General features: G+C 45.4%; 1 protein-coding gene across 1 annotated transcript in view; it reads right to left on the bottom strand.

Moving 5' to 3' along the window:
• LOC147665934 (eukaryotic translation initiation factor 4 gamma 1-like) overlaps positions 1-23,229 on the bottom strand; it is a 152,832-nt gene that overhangs the window by 93,208 nt on the left and 36,395 nt on the right. The window contains exons 7-10 of the mRNA XM_086949400.1: positions 21,275-21,366; positions 6,165-6,280; positions 5,867-6,039; positions 182-307 (exon numbers count right to left, since the gene is read on the bottom strand). Of these exons, the coding sequence (XP_086805526.1) occupies positions 182-307; positions 5,867-6,039; positions 6,165-6,280; positions 21,275-21,366 (507 nt within the window). The remainder of the gene's footprint in view (positions 1-181; positions 308-5,866; positions 6,040-6,164; positions 6,281-21,274; positions 21,367-23,229) is intronic.

Here is a 23,229-nt window from a genome sequence, read left to right as displayed (position 1 = left end):
CATTCCGTATATGAAATGAATAGCAAAAAAAAGCAGGTACGGTTTGTTTGCATTATATAAAACTTAATAAATAAACCAGTGCAAAAAGAGCAACTCCTCTAGTGTACATCCTAGCAGAACTATTTCCAGAAATATTGGTCAACACCAAAAACATTGAAAAAGCAAACGATGTTCATCCTACCTAAAGACTTCCGCCATGGGGATTCCTCCCTCGAGAAGTATGGGGGTTATGATCTCAGCCAGATACTGCCATATACTGGGGATGTCAATCTCCATATCTTCCCCAATTTCAAGGATCTCCAGGAGTCTGTGGAGAAATTTAAAATGTGCGGTTAGACCAAAATATAGGATACACTTCCCAAAAGTATTTTAAAATTTCAAAAAAAATGTTGCTTTTACACCGATATTTTATTGCTTTAATTAGAGAAATTTCTTGCTGCCTTATAAGCGGTTGGGATCCTGCATGTCGTGGGACTATCGAACATACCAAGTGTTCAGGGCAATTGCTGACAGGCAGGAAGTACGAGTTACTTACCTTCGGTAACGATGCATCTGGTAGAGACGGTTTCTAGCCGCAGATTCCTTATCTTAGAATATCCCCAGGCGTCAGACTGGATCCGGAATTTTTTTGCAGCAGCAACTCTGGGCGCCGAGGGACGGCGCCACACGACCCCGCCCTGACGTCGTCCACGTACGTCACGTCAGCGAGGTCATATAAGTCCCTCCCGGCGCGCTGACGTCAGTTTTTGTTCGAAGAAACTTTTCTGTGGCACAACGCGGAGCCACCAACAAAAAACTGAAAGTATGGGAACAGTGTGCGAGGGATGAAAAATCTGTGAATAAAGAAGGAGGATGGTGGAAGACACGATCGTAAAAGACAGAATTAAACACTGCCTACATATAAGTGAAAATCTGTGAGAAATAGCCCCGCAAGCTAAGCGAAGGCCCTTCCCCGAGTGTAACAAGGGAAGAACATCTCAACAGACAGAAATAGACTGATTTTGCCATGTAGAACTGTGCTGACGGAGCACAGAAAGAACAACGGTCCACTGTAGGAAGGTATGAAAAGACTGGCCTGTTCCCTATAATAACAGAGGTTGGAAACAGAGCACACCCGACCCCCAAAGAGGACGACCAAGAGGAGACCAGGACCCGGAGTCAATAGAGAAGACGGAAGGAAGGGAAGGTAACTGGAGAGGAAAATGAATCTCCTGGTGAATCAAAAAGCACTGTATCACAGGAAAGAAGCCCCTCAGCAGAAGTTAACTGTATATGGAAAAACTCAGAGGGGTGCAACAAACTGAACTCCCTTTAGAGATAACCCAATGGCAACTGAAGAGGCCAGTGGAGAACTCCACTCTGCAAGGTCCTCGCAGAACGGGGAGGCTGGGTGGGCGTTAAGGAATCTGCGGCTAGACAACGTCTCTACCAGATACATCGTTACCGAAGGTAAGTAACTCATACATCTGATAGAGACATCTAGCTGCAGATTCCTTAACTTACAATAGATACCACATACATACCCAAAAGGGGAAGTGGGTCTGCGACAGAACAAAAGAAAGCGCCAGCATCTGATCCGGCAACAGAGTGACGGATAAAGGGGGAGGCTGTGGTGGAACAGCCAAACAGCAACCCAAGCAGCTCAGAAGAGCAGAAATAACGGGATGGTAGACATTCTAAAAATGCCAGAATGGCGATACACCATGCCCATATAAAAATGTCAGGTAGAATGGCATGAGCCATATACCAGAACAAAGAAAGAGAGAGAGAGAGAGAGGAAGGCAGACCACTCTTCGCTTAGTGGCGCATAATGAGTACGCAAACCCAAGCTCGAAATGAACCTGAAGAGATGCAACCAGAACCTAACAGACTAGCCCATAGAAGGAAGGCTGAAGGATCCAGTGCCAAGAGCCCAAAGGCAAGAGCTAGAACCTGAGCAATGCGTTGGGAATAGCCGGCGGGACAAGAATCACGTCCATAAGCGCTGCGAGGCTTCCGGGTAGTTAGCGCTATACAAGTGCAATTTTTCATTTAATTTCATTTCAGTGCACACACAATCAAAACAGGGGAAATAGGGGCGAATAGCATCGATTTTAAACCCGCTGAAGCAGGTAAAAACATGCAGCAGGAAAACGGCCATAGAGACCTTAAAGTGGCGTACACAAGAAGCATAAGAGTGCCCAACCGGGCAGTATGAAGCCAAAGTGATAAACAACCCACAATATAGACTTGCAGGTAGTAGCCAAGGACCACTGCCATCAGAAGAGCTGTCCCGCAGGCGTAGCTTTTACAACAGTAGGTGATAATTTTGAGAGAGGCATAACCGAAGGAAGTGGACAAAAACACCAAGGTAAAGAATCATATGAAGAGTCTCAGAATCCGAGGCCAAACACTCCAGAAAAGACAAGCACAGTGTCTAACACTAAAAAGGGAGCAGTTGTCAAATTGGAAAACCACCCCAGCAAGTGGAACCAAGGAGGAAACTTTGGGCAACGTGCAACAACTCAGAAAAGCTCTCCCACACATGGAGATATTGGTCCGGACCTCGAAGCCTCAAAAGGAGGTGGCGACGTAGGAAGACGAATACCAAGGCAACCAGAATGTATACATAAATGTATAAACATATAAATATGTAAAGACAGAACTAGCCAGGAGCATGAACATGTCCCTACCGGATCATACCTAGTACAGTAAGGGCAGGTAGAAGCCGCTTTTGAAGAGGAGATTATGAAACCTCCAAAGGAGGTGAAACAGGCAGGATGACCATGGCGTATAGAAGATGGCACTAGGCTGTACAACGGACCACCAAGCGGCGCATGGCGATTACAGGATCTCCAGGCCCAGGTGATATAAGCAGAACTATATAATAGCATACAAGTACCCCACATGGAGCATGCACACTCCAAACAACGGGAAACACCTCTAAGGGCAAAAAAGCCAAGCCAAAAGAGCACAGTAACGAACCGAACCCGTGAACATGAGTTCCGAGCCGTATGACATTACCGAGCTGAGCCACCGGCTCAATACCACAGTCAGAGGACCAGACACAGCAACCTGTGGAACACTGCCACAGCAAGTCAACAGTCAGCTCAAAGCAAATTACATCCAAGGGATGCCAATAAAAGGGTAATTACCCTTGACCTCAGAAAAATAAGATGTGAGGCTCACTGCCCATGTTAAACACAGAGCGCATCTAAAGGATGCTAAATGAAAAAGTACCACCATGGAAGTCAGACCTAAGAAGGCCTAAGTGGGAGGACGAAAGCCCGCAAGAAGCCGGTGAACCACCGATTTGGCACGAGCATCAAACAGCAAAACCCCATCAAAGGGTAAGTCAACCAGTCGCTCCCGGATATTTTCAGTCAAGACGCTATCTCGCAACCAAGCATGATGCCTTAAGGCAACAGAACCCACCAGAGTTCGGCCTAAAGAATCCGCAGAATCTAAGGCTGAGCGGATTGTGAATTCAGCAAGGTTGCGGCCATCCCGGAGGAGGTGAAGGAGATCAATGCGAGCACGATCAGAGGTGGCAGAAAGCAAAGACTCTGCAGAGTCCCACAGGTCAGATGTAGCCCAAGCCAAAACACACACTGTATTTAAAGACTGTAGGGATGCACTAGTGGATGCAAAGATGTTCCTACCCCAAGACTCAAGTCATCTGAACTCCCGAGAGGGAGGAAGCGTTAGTGCGGGTAGGGAAGGAAAGGCAGTCTGCAACACAAACCCCTGCGCATCAGAGTGCACAAAAAAGACAAACAGGATCATGTGAGCTGGACGATGGCGGTGCAAAACTGAATGAGCCACTGGGTCACCTGAAACAGGCCGGACCCAGGTATCCAAAAGGGCATCATAAAGAGAAGCCTAAAAGGGGAGAAGCGGCTCCACATTCCCGGACCCACGGTGAAGAACCTCAAGCAAGGGGTCCGCAGACAAGGGGGCAGAAGGGGGTTGCATGTTTAAAATGCAAGTGGCCAAGGAGACCACTCTCAGAAAAGCTGCACTAGCCTAGGTAGCCCTTCGCGGAGGGTACAACAGCTCATCAGTGGGGGAGGGTTGTAAGCTGACCCTCCCAAGACACTAAGGGTGCGACCAATGCCCCACGGAAAGGAGCCCCATTGAAGAATGAGGATCCTGATGGGGCTCCTGGGGAGGCGAATAGCCTGCCGGATTTGGGAGCTCTCGAAGAGGCTCCACAAGTTTCCATGGGGGGCACTGGCAACAATACCTCTGCTGTTGCCAGGCGTGAGGGTGGCGCCGAACTTTCTCCAGAGGCCTCTAGAGAAGAATCCACAACCCCTCATCGACACAGCGCCAAAACGACACGTGCCGGCGCCGATCATTGCTCGTCAATAGCCGACTCAGCGTCGAGTCGGCAGCATACGGAGCTGAAATTATGACAACCTCCCTTTCCGAAGAAGGAGAAGGCGCCGGAGCTAGGGAGGCAAGCTTTCGGCGCTGCACCTGCGCCGACTCTGCCTCATCCATGATAGGCTCTGACTCCAGAGAAAGAAGCGGAGGTGGAGCCGGGGAGGCGAGCCTACGGCGCTGGAATGGCATCGACCCCGGACAGGCGGCCGCCTGGCTGAAAGCCCGAGGTGTGCTCAAGGCAGGGCTATGAGCACCGGCAGCCACCTGTGGCATCAAAGGGAGCCCAGCGGGGCTATGCAGCGCGGCAGAGGTGCCGTGGGTCATAGAGGGGGAGCCAGCTGGGCCGCGCCCGGACAACTCCATGTGGACCATAGAGGGGGACCCAACCGGGCCGCGCCCTAACACCACATCTCTGACGTTCCTGGGGGGCAAAGGCTCAATTGGTGCCGGGGGCGAACCCGCCAGCAAGTCTGTTGGGGACCCCACAAGAAGCGGAAGGCCCGAGGACGCCCCCAGGAATGGGAGAGGACCCAAGGGCGGCCTGCAAAGCTGCGGCATATGCCTCTATTTGGCCCCGAGTCGCCCCCACACCAGGAAAAGGCGGATAGAGGGGGGGTGACTTTCGGGAGCGCACGTCCGGAATGTTCTGGGAACCAGTGCCCCTGACAACAGAAGAAAGAGAGGTCGAAGACCTCGACGACAAGCTCCTTGACTTACCAAGTGGCGAGCGACGGCCCCGGGCCCCAGAGGGCGATCAACGGCCGAACTGGACAGTAGAGGGAGCTGTCGGCGATGAAGAGGCCGGGGACCGAGACGACTTCGACTAGAAAGCCGTGCCGAGAGAAGCTTCATACGGGGCTACCGCGATGCGGACATCTACCGCAAACAGAAATTACAGTTTTAAAGCCCGAACGCATCGCACACTGTTCCTGACGCGAAGCTTCGAAAAGGAGGCCTAAAAATAGGCCAGAGGAACCGTGGAACAGGAGGAAACTGACATCAGCGCACCGGGGGGGGGGGACTTATATGACCTCGCTGACATCACGTACGTGGACAACATCAGGGCGGGGTTGTGTGGCGCTGTCCCCCGACGAGCAGAGGTGCTGCTGTAAAAAATTTCCAGATCCAGTCTGATGCCAGGGATATTCTAAGTTAAGGAATCTGCGGCTAGATGTCTCTATCAGATACAAGGGACACTGTTGTATTGTTTAGCATAGGTTCCAAACTAGGGTGTGGATGCTTTAAAGAAAGTGAAGCCTGTTATTTCACTGTTATAGCTACCAGATTCCATGAAGAGCAAAGGCATTCAGGACATGTATTCCCTTGTTGTATTAAACTAATGGTAGAATCCTTTAACCCCAGCCCATAGCACACTTCCGAATTATCCTTAGTTCCGAACACCATCAAAAGCCTCATGCTACAGATCTGTACAATTTGATTAATTGCGAACATTCCAGACACATTCAAAACCGAGGCTAACCGATCTCCAGCAGCTCACCCTTTATAGTACTGTTCTTTCGACATGTTGCCAGTCTTCACTAGTTGGTAGAGCAGCAAACCAATGCGCTCTCGAGCAATGTTGCTTCTCTCTAGAGTAGACTCTATGCCATTTCGCACAAAAATGAAAAGTAGCGTGGGTGAATTCAGCTCCTGGACACACTGCAGGGCTTCCTACAGGAAGAACAAGTAGACAGCACTCCGTATTAGGTTTATAATGGCAAGATCTGACATAGCAATCATTGGTACCTTTCCTCAAATATTAAAGACATTTCTCAGTCCCACTTCTGCCAGCTCACCTTCATGTCATTGAGGTGCAGATACTCCTCGATAATGGCCTTTGATTTTTTCTCAAGTTCCTCTTCCGACATGGATGGCTTGGAAGGAACTGGGGAAGGTGCAGGTTCTCGCTTCACTGTGTAGAAGACAAATTCAAGTCAAGTAGCTCAACATGTACATTTCTCAGACAATTAAACAGAAAGAAACCTTCCAAAAGGAGTGCACTTTTCATTTTTGCTAGTCTTGTTACCATGATCACACAAGAGTGCATCTATGAAAACCTTGTTCACACGAATGTCTAGTAAGAATACTACAATGTTCTTACCTGGTGGCAGAATTGAGGCTAAACAGTATTTCTTCAGACATCCAAGTGCCCTCAGGGGACAAGGAGGTGCACCTTTCCTCTTTTTCTTTTAATCACTATCCTGCTTATGTCAGTCAAGTGGAGCACAGCTCCATAAACCTCTGAATAAAAAGATTTTCATTGTTGCATCCTTGGAGAAGTGTTAAACCTACAATAGTGCAGGCAACACATTCAATAAGCCGGAAAGATACATTGCTGGAGAAGGATAGAACACCATCTGTGCCAAGCAGCAGATAAGAGAAGGCGCCTTTTTATTGACTTTTAGCTTTGGGTAGGTTACAATACGAGACGCTCTTGGGTGGCAACTCTACCTGCATAAGGAAATAAAGGAGAATGGTTGAGGGTGAAATAGGTTTATGGGTGGGAGGACATAAAAAAGAATTATAGCAAAAGCTGAGATATAGAAGGAGTGATGGATGGTGGAGAAAAGGGTGGATACAGTTATGGATAATGGAGATAAGAATGGATGGATGAATGAACAGAGATAAGGATAGACCAAAATTCCCTCAGGGAGGCAGCACGACCAGTGCTGGGCTCACTCGCCTCACAATTGCTACTCGGAATATATTTCAAAATGGTGTGCATGTGATTCTTCTGGCTGTTCCTTCATTGCTAAGCACCTTGTTAGTAGAATGAGCGCTCTGCGAGTAAGATCTAAAGGAGGGTGAACCAAAGTCCTGGATCGAATAACAAACATTTAGGGCGAGATGTAGGTAATCTTAAATTACCTATTCTTAAATACCGAATTTTACCGATTCGGTATTTAAGAATAGGTAAATGGGATGTAGATAATTTTTCGGTAACAATTACTGAATCGGTAGGATTCGGTAATTAAGAATTGGTATTTACCGATTCGGTAAATACCGAATCGGTAATAGTGGGAAGCCTTTCAAGGGTGGCAGGGTGTCACATTGACACACTGTTGCACCCCTGAATAATGCATAGGTGCACATGTTGCACACATACATGCCCTAAGGGCATGTATGTCTGCCCCCATGGCACTGAATATAAAGCACAAAATTGCTTTTTAAAAGGTATTCGGAATTTACCACTAACTAATAGTTGGTGGTAAATAACGAATCCTTAAATGTAAAAAGCACTCACTTGAGTGCTCTCTACATTACGGACTCGGTAATTTACCGAATCGGTATGTTAAGAATTCGGTAATTTACCGATCCCTTAAGTTACCGATTCGGTAAATTACTGAATCCTACAATTTGGCCACCTACATCTGAAAAGCCTAATTCCGGTCGGTAACGGCCGAAATTCGGTAATTTCGGCCGTTACCGACCGGAATTAGGCTTCCTACATCTTGGTCATTAGTGGCAGGTAATTAACTGACAGAATTCATGCATGCTGATAAGAGTGAATAAGTCAGAAGTGATCCATGAAGGTGTAGCTAAACAGCTGGTTTTAGGGGGTCTAACAAGAAAAGGAGCTGCTGTTTGAATTACAAAGGAGTATCTACCTGACCATTTCCAGCAAAGTGCTATAGAATTTTAGCATTCTGCCTTTTTTCTAAATATTAATGTAATTTTCTCCCTGAAAATACGGCCAACGGGTCTATTTAATGAAATGTAACAATTCAGATCATAATACCTTGTCCATCACTGCAAGGCACATCTACTAGGATATGTTGTCTTTCTTTGAGGTGACATGGGGCTAGCAAAAGCTTCCAAGTGTGCAGGTGCATTATTTGCACCTAAAAACTCCATCCCCAAATAAAAATAGCAAGCATTGGCAAAGCTAAAAGGTCTCGTCTACAAGAGAGCTATTGGCTTTGTCAATATATTTTAGGCATGTTGTACAGCAGCATGGATGCTGTGCAGCACGGCTGAAAGTTAAAAAAAAATGAATTATGACGCTGCCAACACTGGTTGTGCCTAGCACTTTATTAGGTTTCGCCTAGCGGAAGCTGCGCTCTGCGCAGCTTTTCCGCGCAGGCGAAATCCTGTTGAGAACCGTAGGGTGCTTTGGTTCGGCCCTCGTCGTTGATTGGCTGGCTCCGTAAACGGAGCCTTGCCATTGGACGAGGGGCCTGTCCGTCAATGCCGGACCAGACACGGGGGCGTTCCCGACATTCTTTGGCTTTTGCCGACGTCACGGGACGCCGGGAACGCCCCCGTGTCTGGTCCGGCATTGCCTGCACTTCTGCGAGGCTCCCGAGCGAAGGAGGAGCCCCGGGGAAAGAGCAAGTCCCGCCTCGGCCCCGGAACGGAGTCCAGGTGAGTGCTTTGTTTGCTGGTTTTCGTGATGTACTATGAATTTCCAGACTACATCCTGGAGTTTGTCTGTAAAGCGCACTGACATCTGAGCGCAAGGTATGCGATATAAAAATAAATCACAAAGGTGTCTATTTTATGACCACTGAAAATCGTGAGTAAATGTGTTTATTGCATATTTAAATGTTTGTGTTCGCAAAAAGCGTGATTTATATTAATCTATTTACAAAACTGAACGCTATGGAAAGGAGTTCCACGTTGCAGTTCGGTTTGAATTTATTTTTCAGGAAGTGTCATTGGCGTGCCTACATCCCTCAGCTGGCACTCACACGGGGACATTACCACAGCAACAACTTGGGGCTTCGGATGATAATAATTGCAAAGGCGCTGCATTGCCCTGTAGGGAGATGTTGCATCCAGCAAACACATGTAGCGGGCCCTCGTGACGCGGGCGGCCCAGGAGGGCGGAGAGGGAAGGGAGGGGAGGGGAGGGGAGGGGGCGTGCCCAGGGAGGGCTGCCACCACCGCCGCAGCTGAGGCACGGGCATGACAGCAGGATTGCTATCTGGCCTGTAATTGCATCGGCGCGCGGACTCTGCAGGGCGCGTGCGGGCGCTCGAGACGCGGTGTCTGCAGCCTGCCAGCGCGTGCAGGGCGGCGATAAGGGCAGCGCGGCTGCGGGGCATGCCAGCCGCTGCGGGGCTGCAGTCATGTTCTACAACTGCGTGAAAGGTCAAACGTGAGTACCGGTACCTGCAAGCCGTTCTGGGATTGGATGGGCTCAGTAAAGTGTAGTTTGGTGTATTTAGAAGTGGTCTGCTAATGAGCCTAAAAGTACAGAGGGCGAGGCGCAACGGGTCTCCAAAAAGTTCACGAACCGTATTTTACTTGTAGCAGAATTGGTAAACTATTAACTCGCGCTTTTTTTTTTAACTTTTAACCCACGTTTAAGAATAAGTCACGTTATTTATAAAAAATGTATATTGTACTCCGTCAACGGATAATGGAAATTGCATATATCCCATGTCAGTAAAACTAGTTTGGGTCGCGGAGATCAGTTAAAAGTTTTGCAAATATGCCATTGTGTTGTGTGTTTCTTTCTATCAGCTTGATGTATCTGCAGTTTTGCTGTAAACTAGTGGATCAGAGTTTCACGTTCAAATGTAGCTGTTTTGTGCAGGCAGGCACACGTGTTAGCATGGATGCTTTGGTATTTATTGCTAATTGGTTTTATAATGATACGGGGAGTTCATTCAGTCCCATGTTGATGTGCTCTTTGCATTCTGGGACTTGTAGTTTTCTTACTCAACTTGCATCCAGCAAACACATGTAGCGGGCCCTCGTGACGCGGGCGGCCCAGGAGGGCGGAGAGGGAAGGGAGGGGAGGGGGCGTGCCCAGGGAGGGCTGCCACCACCGCCGCAGCTGAGGCACGGGCATGACAGCAGGATTGCTATCTGGCCTGTAATTGCATCGGCGCGCGGACTCTGCAGGGCGCGTGCGGGCGCTCGAGACGCGGTGTCTGCAGCCTGCCAGCGCGTGCAGGGCGGCGATAAGGGCAGCGCGGCTGCGGGGGCATGCCAGCCGCTGCGGGGCTGCAGTCATGTTCTACAACTGCGTGAAAGGTCAAACGTGAGTACCGGTACCTGCAAGCCGTTCTGGGATTGGATGGGCTCAGTAAAGTGTAGTTTGGTGTATTTAGAAGTGGTCTGCTAATGAGCCTAAAAGTACAGAGGGCGAGGCGCAACGGGTCTCCAAAAAGTTCACGAACCGTATTTTACTTGTAGCAGAATTGGTAAACTATTAACTCGCGCTTTTTTTTTTAACTTTTAACCCACGTTTAAGAATAAGTCACGTTATTTATAAAAAATGTATATTGTACTCCGTCAACGGATAATGGAAATTGCATATATCCCATGTCAGTAAAACTAGTTTGGGTCGCGGAGATCAGTTAAAAGTTTTGCAAATATGCCATTGTGTTGTGTGTTTCTTTCTATCAGCTTGATGTATCTGCAGTTTTGCTGTAAACTAGTGGATCAGAGTTTCACGTTCAAATGTAGCTGTTTTGTGCAGGCATCAGGTAGAGGTTGGTGTTTGAAAGGGGTCCTATTCTTGTCACCAGGTCGTGAGTCTAATGAAGGACAGGCAGTAGTTGAGAATCATGAAACCTCTTGAAAATGTGTTACTTGGTATGTACAGGGTCAGTTGTCATCAAGGGGACGGGACGGTCCTTCAATTGCGCTGTCAGTTGGTTGTGTCCGCGTACATGGTATCAGTTGGTTGGTGGGGCCAACTATTTGGGGCTGGTATGCACTGATATATATTTAATCAAATAATGGGCAGATTTGAGACATGGAGTCCTGTGTTCATAGAACAGGGTAGGCAGGTTATTTTTTTTCCAGCTATGTTGAAGCTTTTATTCTACTATGTCTAAAGTTTAGATTTTATACTTTATAAATTACCAGCTGTAACCATTTTGGTGCCGTTATGTGACTTTGAGGTAATGTTTTGCATAGATATTACTACCAGTGATGGTGTTAAGGTCACTTAATGTACACAGGCCTGCAGCAGGGTGCCAAGCGGCATTAGGTCGATAGGATTTTAAACGAAAGCTCCCTGGTGGTTTAGGGTTGTGCACATGAGTGTTTGCTGGGGTGTCCTTAGTGCTTGTGCTTAATAGAATGTAGCTAATATGTTCACGCGCGGGCGTCCCGGCGTGGGGGTACAGAGCTTGCCTGCTTGTGCCTCCGTGTGCCCCTGTTGCCTGCTTGTGCTTCCGTTTTCGTGCCCCTGTTGCCTGTTTGTGCCTCCGTTTTCGTGCCCCTGTTGCCTGCTTGTGCCTCCGTTTTCGTGCCCCTGTTGCCCGCTTGTGCCTCCGTTTTCGTGCCCCTGTTGCGTGTGCCCCTGTTGTCTGCTTGTGCCTCTGTGTGCCCCTGTTGCCTGCTTGTGCCTCTGTGTGCCCCTGTTGCCTGCTTGTGCCTCTGTGTGCCCCTGTTGCCTGCTTGTGCCTCTGTGTGCCCCTGTTGCCTGCTTGTGCCTCCTTGTGCCCCTGTTGCCTGCTTGTGCTGTGTTGGTGTGTGTGGAGGGCTCTGTGTGGCTGTGTGTGTAGGAAGCTTTGTGTGGCTGTGTGTGTGGGGGGCTCTGTGTGGCTGTGTGTGGGGGGAGCTTTGTGTGGCTGTGTGTGTGGGGAGCTTTGTGTGGCTGTGTGTGTGGGGAGCTTTGTGCGGCTGTGTGTGTGGGGAGCTTTGTGCGGCTGTGTGTGTGGGGAGCTTTGTGTGGCTGTGTGTGTGGGGGGGGCTCTGTGTGTGTCATTTGCGAGAGATAAAGCTAGTGGCATTGTAAATGACAATGCCATTTATTTATGTTAAAAAATACATAAATAAAAATAATGTCAAGAGCAATGCCAATAGCTCTAACTTTAACAAAGGCGAAACCATTGCATTGTAAATGCTTGTTTTTTTAATTGCTGGTGGAACGAGAGGCAACACAGACAACAGACGGCGTGGGAGAAAAAGCAGTATGATGAGTCAGTGCTTTTATGAGTCTCGCCCAGGCAGCGCATGCACTGTTTTTTTGAGACAAGCTGTATTCAGAATATGGGTTTTAAGCTCCGCCCATGTTTTTAATTGGCTCCTTTGACTGTCTTTTTGAAATGCTTCTTTTTCTTTGGTTAATTTCTTTAGTAGTCCTTCCTTAGCCTTTACTTTTTTACAGATGCAACCTCTCATGAGGACAGCACATGTTAAATGCTAACATACTTAATATGTTTTATTTACAGACTCTGAGCACTCTTTTGTTAATGACTTCTTCGCCGTAGCTGGTGTTTCACGCCGACAGCTAGGCACTTCCCCGACAAGTTGTTCCTGTAATTTGAGTCGTGATTTTATTTTTTTCCGTTGCTTAGTGTGCGCTGCTCAGTAAGAGTCCCTGTATTAAAATATTCTAGGTTTTATTTTTTCAGCGTGGCACACCGCCCTTCGGGGCATATTAATAAGGGCTTGATCTCTGCTTTTTGGCTTTAAAAGCAAAAAAAGCAGAGATAAAACTAGCGCCCTATCAGCAACAGGGTGCTAACACGCAAATTTGCATGTTAGCACACTTTTACTCTACGCCTCCCCTTGCATCTCTAATGAGATGCAAAGGGGGCGTTCCAGAGTAAAATAATAGGAGAAATGTTGCTAAGCGACATTTCTCCTATTATCAAAGATATTGCTAACCCTGTTAGCGATAAAAAAAAGCAGCGCTAACTGCGGTTAACCCTGCTTTTTATGTCTAGTATTTTTCTGACTTAGCCATGATATCCTATGTAAGGCGGATATCATGGCTAAGTATGTCTATCCCTATCAGCAAGCTATCGCCAAACCTTGTGGGATTATCGCTGTATTTCCAGCAATAATCTCACAATTGGCAGCTTGCGCTCTGAATTTTATCACTTTGGAGCTGAGCGTTGATAATAGCACGCTATCTCCGCGATAAAATTCAGAGTTGGCTGGCGATAATTATCCTAGCGCTAAGTGTGCTTAGCGATAATTATCGCCTGGCCTTGTTAATATGTCCCAAAATCTTTAACATGGCGGCCACGCACCTTTCTTGTCTTTTGCACGGCTCGCCCAACTCAACTTATATAATATTATCTCTTTTATTGGCAGCGCTCTATGCCGCACTTAAACTTTAACAATGGTGGCCGCGCACCTGTCTTTTCTTCTGCACGGCTCGCCCACTTCAACTTTCATAACATTATCTTTTTCTGGGGGAAGCACGCCATGCTGCGCTTTAACAGTGGCGGCCAGTCAGGAGATGCCACTTATAGCAGCAGCCACGAACGTGAAACGTGGAGTCAGCACTCCGAGCTGTCTCTTGTAGAGTAGACACCACTCCCGCGCACACCAGCCGGAAACCCTGCACACTCCAATGGATGAAATACAAGCACACTTAACATGACCTAGCAAACGTCCTCCTTTAACACCTTAGCTGTGTGTAAATATCTCTCCCCAGTGCTGCGCTGTCCATTGGAAGTAGTGCTGAATGGACGTCCAATGGACGTGCGCAGCACTGGGGAGGTAGCGCTGCTGACGACCGTTGGCCGTCAGCAGTACTTAAGAGGTTATAACCCCAAACGGATGTGTTGCAAATAAAAACATGCCTAACACTTGCACCCACCAGCTGGCTCATTCCCTTAAAACATTGTGTACAATTATCTAACAGGCTTCAAAAATATTAAGTTTAGGCAGCAACCAGCTGTGTTTAGCTATTGATCACGGCTCATACATCAAGCTCGTGGTGGTGCAAGCGCTGAGTTTTCAGAACCTACTGCTGCTGAAAAAGCGAAAGAAAATCACTGTTTCTGATAACAAAGTCCGCTCTGGGTGTCTTTATTTTTTTTTTTTTTTATTTAGAGAGTTTTATATAGCGCGAATGTGACCCACAAGGGTATCAGAGCACTTTACAGTAGAAGAATATTAAAGGATGATGTAGACTACAGTCAAACAAACAAATTTCCCTGTTTGTAAAGAAAATATATATATATATATATATATATATATATATATATATATATATATATATATATATTCACTGAAAAACCATAGGTTTCACACCAGTTATAGTTAGCTGGAAATTTTACTGACATAAAACCATTGAAATTCCACGCTATAGTTAGTTGGACTCACTATAACTTGCGCGCCTGCAATGCACTGCTGATGACGTCACATATTACATAACTATATATATATATATTCACAGGAGTGTGCTGCCTTGCCTGCGGGCAACTTTGGAGCTTTAAGAATATATATATATATATATATATATATATATATATACATACACATATATACACACATATAGTTGAAACCTAGTTTCCATAGGAAATCCGCAAAATTCTATTTGGAATAACTTTGGCGCTGGTGGACGAATCTTCGCGAATTTCTCCAAGAAAATTGCCTGCTCCGCTCCGCTCCTTCCCTGAAAGCTTGGGGGTGATTCGTGAAGCGAGGGCCGAGAAAAAAGGGGGGGTCCCAAAACGTGTTTTCCCCATGCAATTTCCCATAGGACCTTTAGCCGGGGCTACAGCCCGAACGGCTGAAAGGAATTACACCAAACTTGGCAAAAAGGTAGAGTTCTGTTCGCAGATGGGCCTTTTTGTTAAATGGTGTAAATCTGTTCAGTAGTTCCTGAGAAAATCAAAAGTAAAATTATAAGTATATCTAGAGGTGCATACGGTAAGCTTACTGTACTCTGTACCTTCCCGAGCACGAGCTGAATGCTAATTGGCTGTCAACTGTCTGTAAACACTCCAAACCAGAAAGTGTTGGCTGCCATCATGTGCCTCGGTAGACTGAGGCACAAGAAAGCAGAAAAACAAACGTGTAGAACGCAAAAAGGGGGCAGGATAGAAACACCCTGACCCCCTAGGCCTGCTCAGGGGGTCCCACAAGGACCCCCAAGGCCCCCCCCCCATTTTTTTGGGAAAAAAATCGCAGGGTACGAGTACCGTACGAGTACCGTACGCGTACCTTTCCGAGTGCGAGCTGCATGCTCATTGGCTGTGAACACTCCAAACCAGGAAGTGTTGGCAGCCATCTTGTGCTCAATAGACCGAGGCACAAGAAAGCAGAAAAACAAACGTGTAGAACGCAAAAAGGGGGCAGGGTAGAAACAGCTTGACCCCCCTAGACCTGCTCAGGTGGTCACACAAGGACCCTCAAGGTCCTTAGTGAAAAAGAAGTGTGGGGGGCAATCCTTGTGAAAGAGTGGCAGACCTCCTCTCAGTGCAATATAATCCTTGATACACACATTCAAAAATAGAAACTAAAATGTTCAAAAAAATAGAGATACCAATTCCAGTTAGAACAACCTATTCAGTAATTCCAAAATCTACATACACATCCATTCATTCACTAACAGTTCTATATAGGCACTCATACATGTACTCACTCATCATATGTACTCATACACCTATACATCTTATAACACACGGACACTCATCTATGGAGTTACTCACGCACAAACTCACACATGCAAATAAACATCCATTTCCTTGCATATACAGCTATACACCCACCACTACACTTACTTCTACAGAATCGTACACATACTTACTCTCGTAAACAATCACTTATAGAAACACATTCTTATTTATACAGGAACTCTTACAATCTCTCGCTCTCACAAATACTCACTTATATACATCAATACTCACATATACTAGTTTAACACATATGTAGTTACTCATAAAGATACTATTGAGACAGTGATTCACTCACTAACACACCCATACACACACTCATCCACCCATACAGTCCTGCACACATGCTGTCTTCAAAACACATACAAACAGTGAGTCGCACATTCATGCATCTATGCGGTAAGTAATACCCCCCATCAAACCATACAGACACTCATACTGATACTCTAAAAACCAACTAATAACTCATATCGACACTCATATAGCTAGCCACCAACCCATGCAGCCACTTATACACAAAGTGAGACACTGATACAGATATTTTCATATTTAAACATTACTCGCTAATACATGTATTCACTAAGATACACTTAAATAAGTCAGTTATACAATCATTTTTACAAAAAAAACATCAATTTAGACACTTATTTACACATTTTTTCTTCCATCGACCTTTAGATATACATATATAAAACATATTTATTTTTCAGAAAGACACACATTCACAGGATGATGTCATCAGTGATGTCATCAGTGATGTCATTTGAGATGTCATCAGTGATGTCACTGACCATGTCATGAGTGATGTAATATGTGACGTCATCAGCAGTGCATTGCGGGCGCGCGAGTTATAGTTCATGTGTGAAACCTATGTTTTTTTCAGTGAATTGCTAAGGTTTTATAAATGCTAATTCCTAACTATAACGTGTGTGAAACCTATGTTTTTTTGCAGTGAATTTCTAAGGTTTTTTAAATGCTAATTTTTAAGTATAACATGGCTGAAACCTATGTTTTTTTCAGTGAATATATATATATATATATATATATATATATACATACACACACACTTGGATGATCAAGCATATCAACATCCAGCTAGTATTGAACTGCATACAATTATAAGGCAACAAGGGTTGTGATGAAAATCTTAAACTCAAATACATCCTATACTTAAACTTAGGTCATGAATTTGATCATTAGTAGTCTTTTTACTTCCTTTCTGAAAATAGTAAAGGAAGTGATTCCACGCACAAGTGGTGGTAGAGAGTTCCAAATCTTTGGTGCAATCCCTGAGAAAGCTCTACAGCCTGTTCTTTTCTTCTGGAAGGATTGGGGTTTCAGAAGGAAAGTGCTCGCACTTCGTAGTTGTCTATAGCCTCCAGATGTTTCCAATTTTAGCACCCGGTAACTAGGTGTATTGTTGTGAATTGCTTTATGCGTCATGCAAGCCACTTTAATGTGTATTCTTGCCTCATTAGGCAACCAGTTCAGTGCTTTCAAGGTTGGTGAAAAGTGACTGTTTCTTTTAGTTCCTGATACCAGGCTAGCCGCAGCGTTCAGAGCTGCTCTCAGCGGAGCAAGTCTGTATTTAGGGAGACCAGAGAGGGTGGAGCTTCCGTAGTCTAGTCTTGGTAGGACTAGAGCTTGTACTGCAATTTTTAGATCAGCCTGAGGGAGGAAAGGTTTGAGATTCCTTAATATACTCATTTTGTGATTAGCTCCCTTGGTGGCAATAGATATGTGCGACTGCATATTCAAATGTTTGTCAATGGAGACACCTAGGGATTTTGCTGAGTCTATGATGAGGGGGACACAGTCAAAGGAGGGTAGATTTTTTAACCAGAGGTCTATCTTAGGAGCGTGATTTGGAGGTGAGATGAGAATGAATTCCGTTTTTTGGGTGTTCAGCATCAGGTGGATGTTAGTGAGCCAGCTTTGTGTGTTCAGAAGCGTAGTGTTAAGAGCAATGATGTCATCTGGTGAGGTTATTTTCAGGTATAACTGGGTGTCATCCGCGTACAGGTGATGTAGAATGTTTGCTGATTTCAATGCGTTCGCCAGAGGCTCCATTAAGAGATTGAAAAGAATGGGTGAGAGGGACGATCCCTGAGGCACACCAAGTGTGACCATGGAAGGTTGCGAGAGTGAATTCTTCATCTTGAATCTTTGAGATCTATTGTTCAGGAAGGAAGAGAACCATTGTAGCACAGTGCCTGAGAGACCCATCCTTCTTTCCAGTAGAGACAAGAGGTTGTCGTGCTAGACCGTATCGAAGGCGGAGGACAGATCAAGAAGAATCAAAAGGCATGATTTGCTACGGTCAAGCATAGTTAGAATATCATCCAGAATGTGAGTGAGTGCCGATTCTGTGCTGTGCCCTCTTCGGAATCCAGATTGGTGACAATCTAAGAGGTTGAAGTTCTCAATGTGATTGCATAATTGAATTTGAACACATTTCTCCAATAATTTAGCCAAGGTGGGGATGTTGGTTATAGGACGGTAGTTGTTCGGATCAGATGGAGAGGCGTCAGCTTTCTTTAATATAGGAGTAACCTGTTCTATTTTAAGACAGTCCGGAATGACACCTTGACTCAGGGAGGCGTTTACAATTTTTGACCATAATGGTAGTATAGATGTTTTTAAAATCTTGAACAGGGCAGGAGGCAAGGGGTCCGAGAAATGATTGGAGGGGTTGATTGCTTGGAGAGTGTTGTCGGTAGTTTGTTGAGAAATTGGCGAGAAGGTGTGCCAAGAGGCATTATTTTTTGTGACTTCCCCTTGGTTATTAAAATGAGCTTCAAATAAAGCGCCCAATTTGGGATCTTGTGCCATGGGTTGAGGGGGGGGCCAACTTTGATTGGATGTCTAGCTCAATAGCCCTAGTCTTTTCATGAAAGAAATTGGCAAGCACGTCACAAGTAGGTGTGGCCAGATCATTTAGCTCACTATGGTTAGTTGTATTGCATGATTGATGCTTGACGATTTCAAAGAGTTTTTTTGGACGGTTGCTAGCTTGGTTCAGCTGAGTTCGGAAAAAGTCTGCCTTTGCCTTAAGAATCTTCCTATTGTAAGAATTCCGTAACCTTCTAAGGAGCTCCAGGTTGTCAGTGTTAGGAGCCGATTTCCAAAGACGTTCAGTAGCTCTTAGCTGTCTACGCTCCAAGTTCAGATCTTCATTGAACCAGGGCTTGGAAATCTTAGAGGAGATATTTTTTTCCTGTAACGGCGCTATGGAGTCCAGAGTTTCGAGCATCGTGTCATTGTAGAAGGTTGTAAGGTCATGTACATCAGTTATATCTGTCATGAGGGTCAAAGCGGAGTTGCATTGGTTTACCAAGGAGATGTGATTGATGTTTTGTAGATTCCGTTTCAATTGCCTTGATTTTGAGGGTTGACTCCTTTTTTGAACGGCTTTGATATTGCTGGAGAAGAGGATGGAATAATGATCAGACCAGTCGCAAGGGGTGATGGATTCCAGTAGGATGATGTTTGATTTTGCAATGATGAGGTCCAATGTAGCTGTCCTTCCTTCTCAGACCCCTTGACTGGAGCTCAGTGCACCTCAGGAGACAGGAAGCCAGTTTTCACTAAAGTTAGAAGGCGGCAAGCGGGAGTGCGCTTCTGCCTAGTGTTGGCTCCAGCAGCGCACTTCCTTTGTTCCTAGGTATATACTCTGCTTCTCCCAAGCATACAGCCTGCTCTCCCTGTTCTTCCGCTGCTTTTTAAAAGTAAATGGCATTGAGGCATTCCTTTCACAATATACATCACTACGTAAAAATGCACCCAGCTGATGATTTATTTTGTATTCCCTCTACACTCCACCCCCTCTGATCGCCAATCAGTTTAAATGGTCAAGCAGTAAATGTTAAAATTAAAGTTCGGACTGTAACATCTCCATTATCGTAAGAGATACGAATACATAAAAACATATGGACACCCTTTTGCTCTTTTCCTGCTGCGCAATAGTTTTTAAAAAAGCATTCTCTTGCATGGGAGACTGTTTGTGCCAGTGGTATAATTAAGCCTTTTCATGGTTCCTGCCAAGACCTGGACTTGGGTGAACAAAAGGCCACTGGGGATGTGTTGGATTCATCAAGATTTCAGGGTTCAGTACCTTATGTGGCTAAAAGAGGTCCCAAGGGACACCTAGTAACAGCCTATGTATGGTACTGCACCCTTTCCCTGCTTCGTGCATTTTCTTTAATTACTTATGCTACTGCTGGTAGTGCGAGACTCCATTATGTCCGGCACAGTAGAACAATAAATGTTGCTGTACCCACAATAATCTGCTGCACGGCTAAATATTTATAAGGTCCCAAAGGCGAGACCGATTACATTGCAAATGCTTGATTGTTTATTGCGGTGTGGGAGGTGGGAGATAACGCAGAAGGTGGCAGGCAAAATAAGAGGGAGGGTCAACCGAGGGAGCAAAGGACAACGGAGGATGGAGGGACTGGGAGCAAGTACACGGACAATGGAATTAGGGAGGGTGGGTGCCGGCAGGCAACAACATGGATAACAACCTGGCAGGGGTGGGCAGGTGACACAGGGGAAGAAGACGGACAACTGCAAGTAATACAGACGAGGGCAGGCAGGAGAAAGAGGTGGGGGAAGTACACAAGGCAGGCAGCTGAAAAAGACACTCTGGTAGAATGCTTAAACACAAAGAAAAAGTAGCGCCTAAAAAATGAGCCCTGGAAGGACACAAGTAAAGCACCCACACTTCAAGTGAGGGAGAAACACGTGAAGAGGAAGGAAACCCAGGGCAGCTGACCAATAAGAAGCAAGCACATGGGTGAGAATGAGGCAACTCTAAGGCCTCTAAATCTACTGTTAGAAAACAAAAAGTTTGAAAGAAACAGAACATATGCTGCCTTGGCGAGACCTAAAAAAGGGTCGTGCCCAGCAATAGCTCACTTCAAATGGCAGAAGGACTTATCAGCTGGAAGGGAACCAGCAACTTCGCCATCAAAATGTTTGAATCAAACAGGAAAAAACTTCATTTCCCACAATTCACATTATGTACAGCCACTTTCTTTTCTCCATGTGTACCACGGTAGGCTCTGTTTGTGATTTTAGATAGTAAGCATATGCAAAGGCAACTTACAATGTGAAAACAAAGCGATAAGAGTTACTGTAACCGTAACACTTTCAAAGATTATTAGTAAGAGGTCACGCTAGTACTTTCAAATAGGTTGGTAGATGGGAGTAGACCTGTTCATACTTGGTGACCCCTTCCGGGCCACCACTCTCCTTTTCAATCTAAATAAACCAAGCAAACTCTACATACTCCATATTGTACAGTAAATGATGAAACTGATATCACGCCTCACCCAGGATGACCCATACTTACCAACTTCCTTCCTGCGGTCTCTCTGCTCTGTTACACTAGGCACCTTCCTCACTGCTTCCTGTGGAATTCTAGCCTCACGCTCTCTGCTATGGTCCTCTGTTTCTTTGCTATAGCTTAGTTTTGTGACTGTTGGTCTATTTTCATCCATCCGGTCTAACCTCTCCATTAGCCCCGGGCCTCTCAAATCTGTCAACCTTTTCACTTCTGTCGAAGCGATCACTCCACTCACCACCACACTCCAGGCGCTCAAACCGGTCTCCATGGTCATGGTCGCGCCGGTCTCCACGGTCACGGTCCTTGTCCAATCGTTCACAACTGGAGCTGTTTGTTTGAGTAAAGAGAACACTGATGTATGTGCGGATAGATGAGATTACAAATGGTAGGCATGAATAGCACTCACTTTTATATATGGCTCAATACCAACTGGATGAAGATTTTTGTGAATTACGTGCTATTGAAAGAGGCTGTCTTCACACAAGTGATAACTTCACCGACATAGCACATCAGTGTGCTCTGAACCTACACAGAAGAAACTAATGCAATGTTCAAATCTTGGTCGGAAGTTGCAAGCTAAGGAACCAGTCGAAAGGAAGTATTGTGGCATTGGACAACTATGTGAAGACTGCAGAGAGAATAGCTACTGCTTAGCAATTAATCTTTATAGGGTGCTAAAAATAGGGGAAAAACAGCAACTGTTCTTAAAGGGGGTAAAAGCATTCAGTGAAGAGTTCAGTGCTGATAATTCAAAGGAACACTTGCTAATGAGGTGTCCGGTTCAGTACAGCAGCACTGTGCATCAAGACTTTGCTTCAGCTCAAGTTTAAAAGGAAGAGTTGAAAAAGAGGTAATTATATGCCATATGTATCCTTGTTTTTGTTCTTTAAAAGCAGTCTCTGGATAGCGGCGAAATACAAAAGTGTTTTTATGAACTGCAATAAAGGCCTTTGAAGTTGTAGGAAGCTGGCTCTGTATATACTATACCAAAGTGAGGTATAGTGTGCACAGAGTGCAGTGGAACCCCAAAGGTAGGCAGAGGTAAAAGTAGATAGCACCTTACTCTCTATTTGTGGTAATGTGGTCGAGAAGTAAGGCGGTATTAGAGGACAATGTTAAGCATTTGTTGTACACACTTAGTCAGCAATTGAATTCACAGTCAAACACTGAACTACAGACCAATTGTTTTTGTATAAAAAATATTCTTCCGGTATTTTATTTTCTAGAACCAAGCAAGCCTGGCACAGGTGAGCGATAAAAACTTTACAGTAGTAATGCAGTTTGTAAACAGTTTGAATTTGTAATTGTATATGCACTTTGCTTTGACTTACAGTATGGTTGCAGAGAAATGCAATACTTTGTAAATACAGTACATAGACTTGAATGGGCTTTACAGTAAAATACCAGGTAAGTTACTTTTTAGATTACTTTTCTTACTCCGAGTAGTATGCCTCGATACTACTCTAGGACATTTCATGTAAACAGGCAAGTAAAACCGTTTTGGTTAAATAGTACAATTGTAAAGATTTTACTTAGATTTCAAACTCCACACCTAAATTATTTCCATGAAAAACAGTCAATGTTATTCTATGGAGGAAAGGAAAATGCTACTTACCCAGTATGTATCTGTTCTTGGCATATAGAGCTGTAGAGTCATATGCTGGGCATAGATCGCCACCTAGTGTTGGGTCCGGATGTTTGCACTTCGTTTTTGTTCGAAGAAGTCTTTTCCAGTCACGAGGTAGGTGACTCCTCCTTTCGGTGATTGTGTGCATGGGCATCAACTCCATTGTTATATTGTTTTCCCGCAGAGGGCGATAATTGAGTTAGAAAGAGTAGTAAAAGGAGATGTCCATGAATGCATTCATCTAAGTAAGATGTTATAGGTATCCGGGGAGGCGGGTGGGCGCATATGACTCTATAGCTCTATATGGCAAGAACAGATGCATACTGGGTAAGTAGCATTTTCCGTTCGAGGCATATGAGCTGTAGATCATATGCTGTGCATAGACTATGTAGCAGTTATCTCCCATAGCGGAGGCTAACCTGTAGCTGTTGCAGTGGTCTGAAATAGTGTACGTAAAACTGCCTGGCGCACTGTAGCTTGTTGTGTTGCTAACACATTTAAACAATAGTGTTTTGTGAATGTGTGAGTGTAGACCATGTTGCAGCTTTGCATATGTCATCTAT

Source organism: Lissotriton vulgaris, unplaced genomic scaffold, assembly GCF_964263255.1.
Source record: "Lissotriton vulgaris unplaced genomic scaffold, aLisVul1.2 SCAFFOLD_3690, whole genome shotgun sequence".
Classification (NCBI taxonomy): domain Eukaryota; kingdom Metazoa; phylum Chordata; class Amphibia; order Caudata; family Salamandridae; genus Lissotriton; species Lissotriton vulgaris.
Note: the sequence above shows the minus strand (reverse complement) of the source record. Positions and strands in the feature narration are given on the sequence as shown.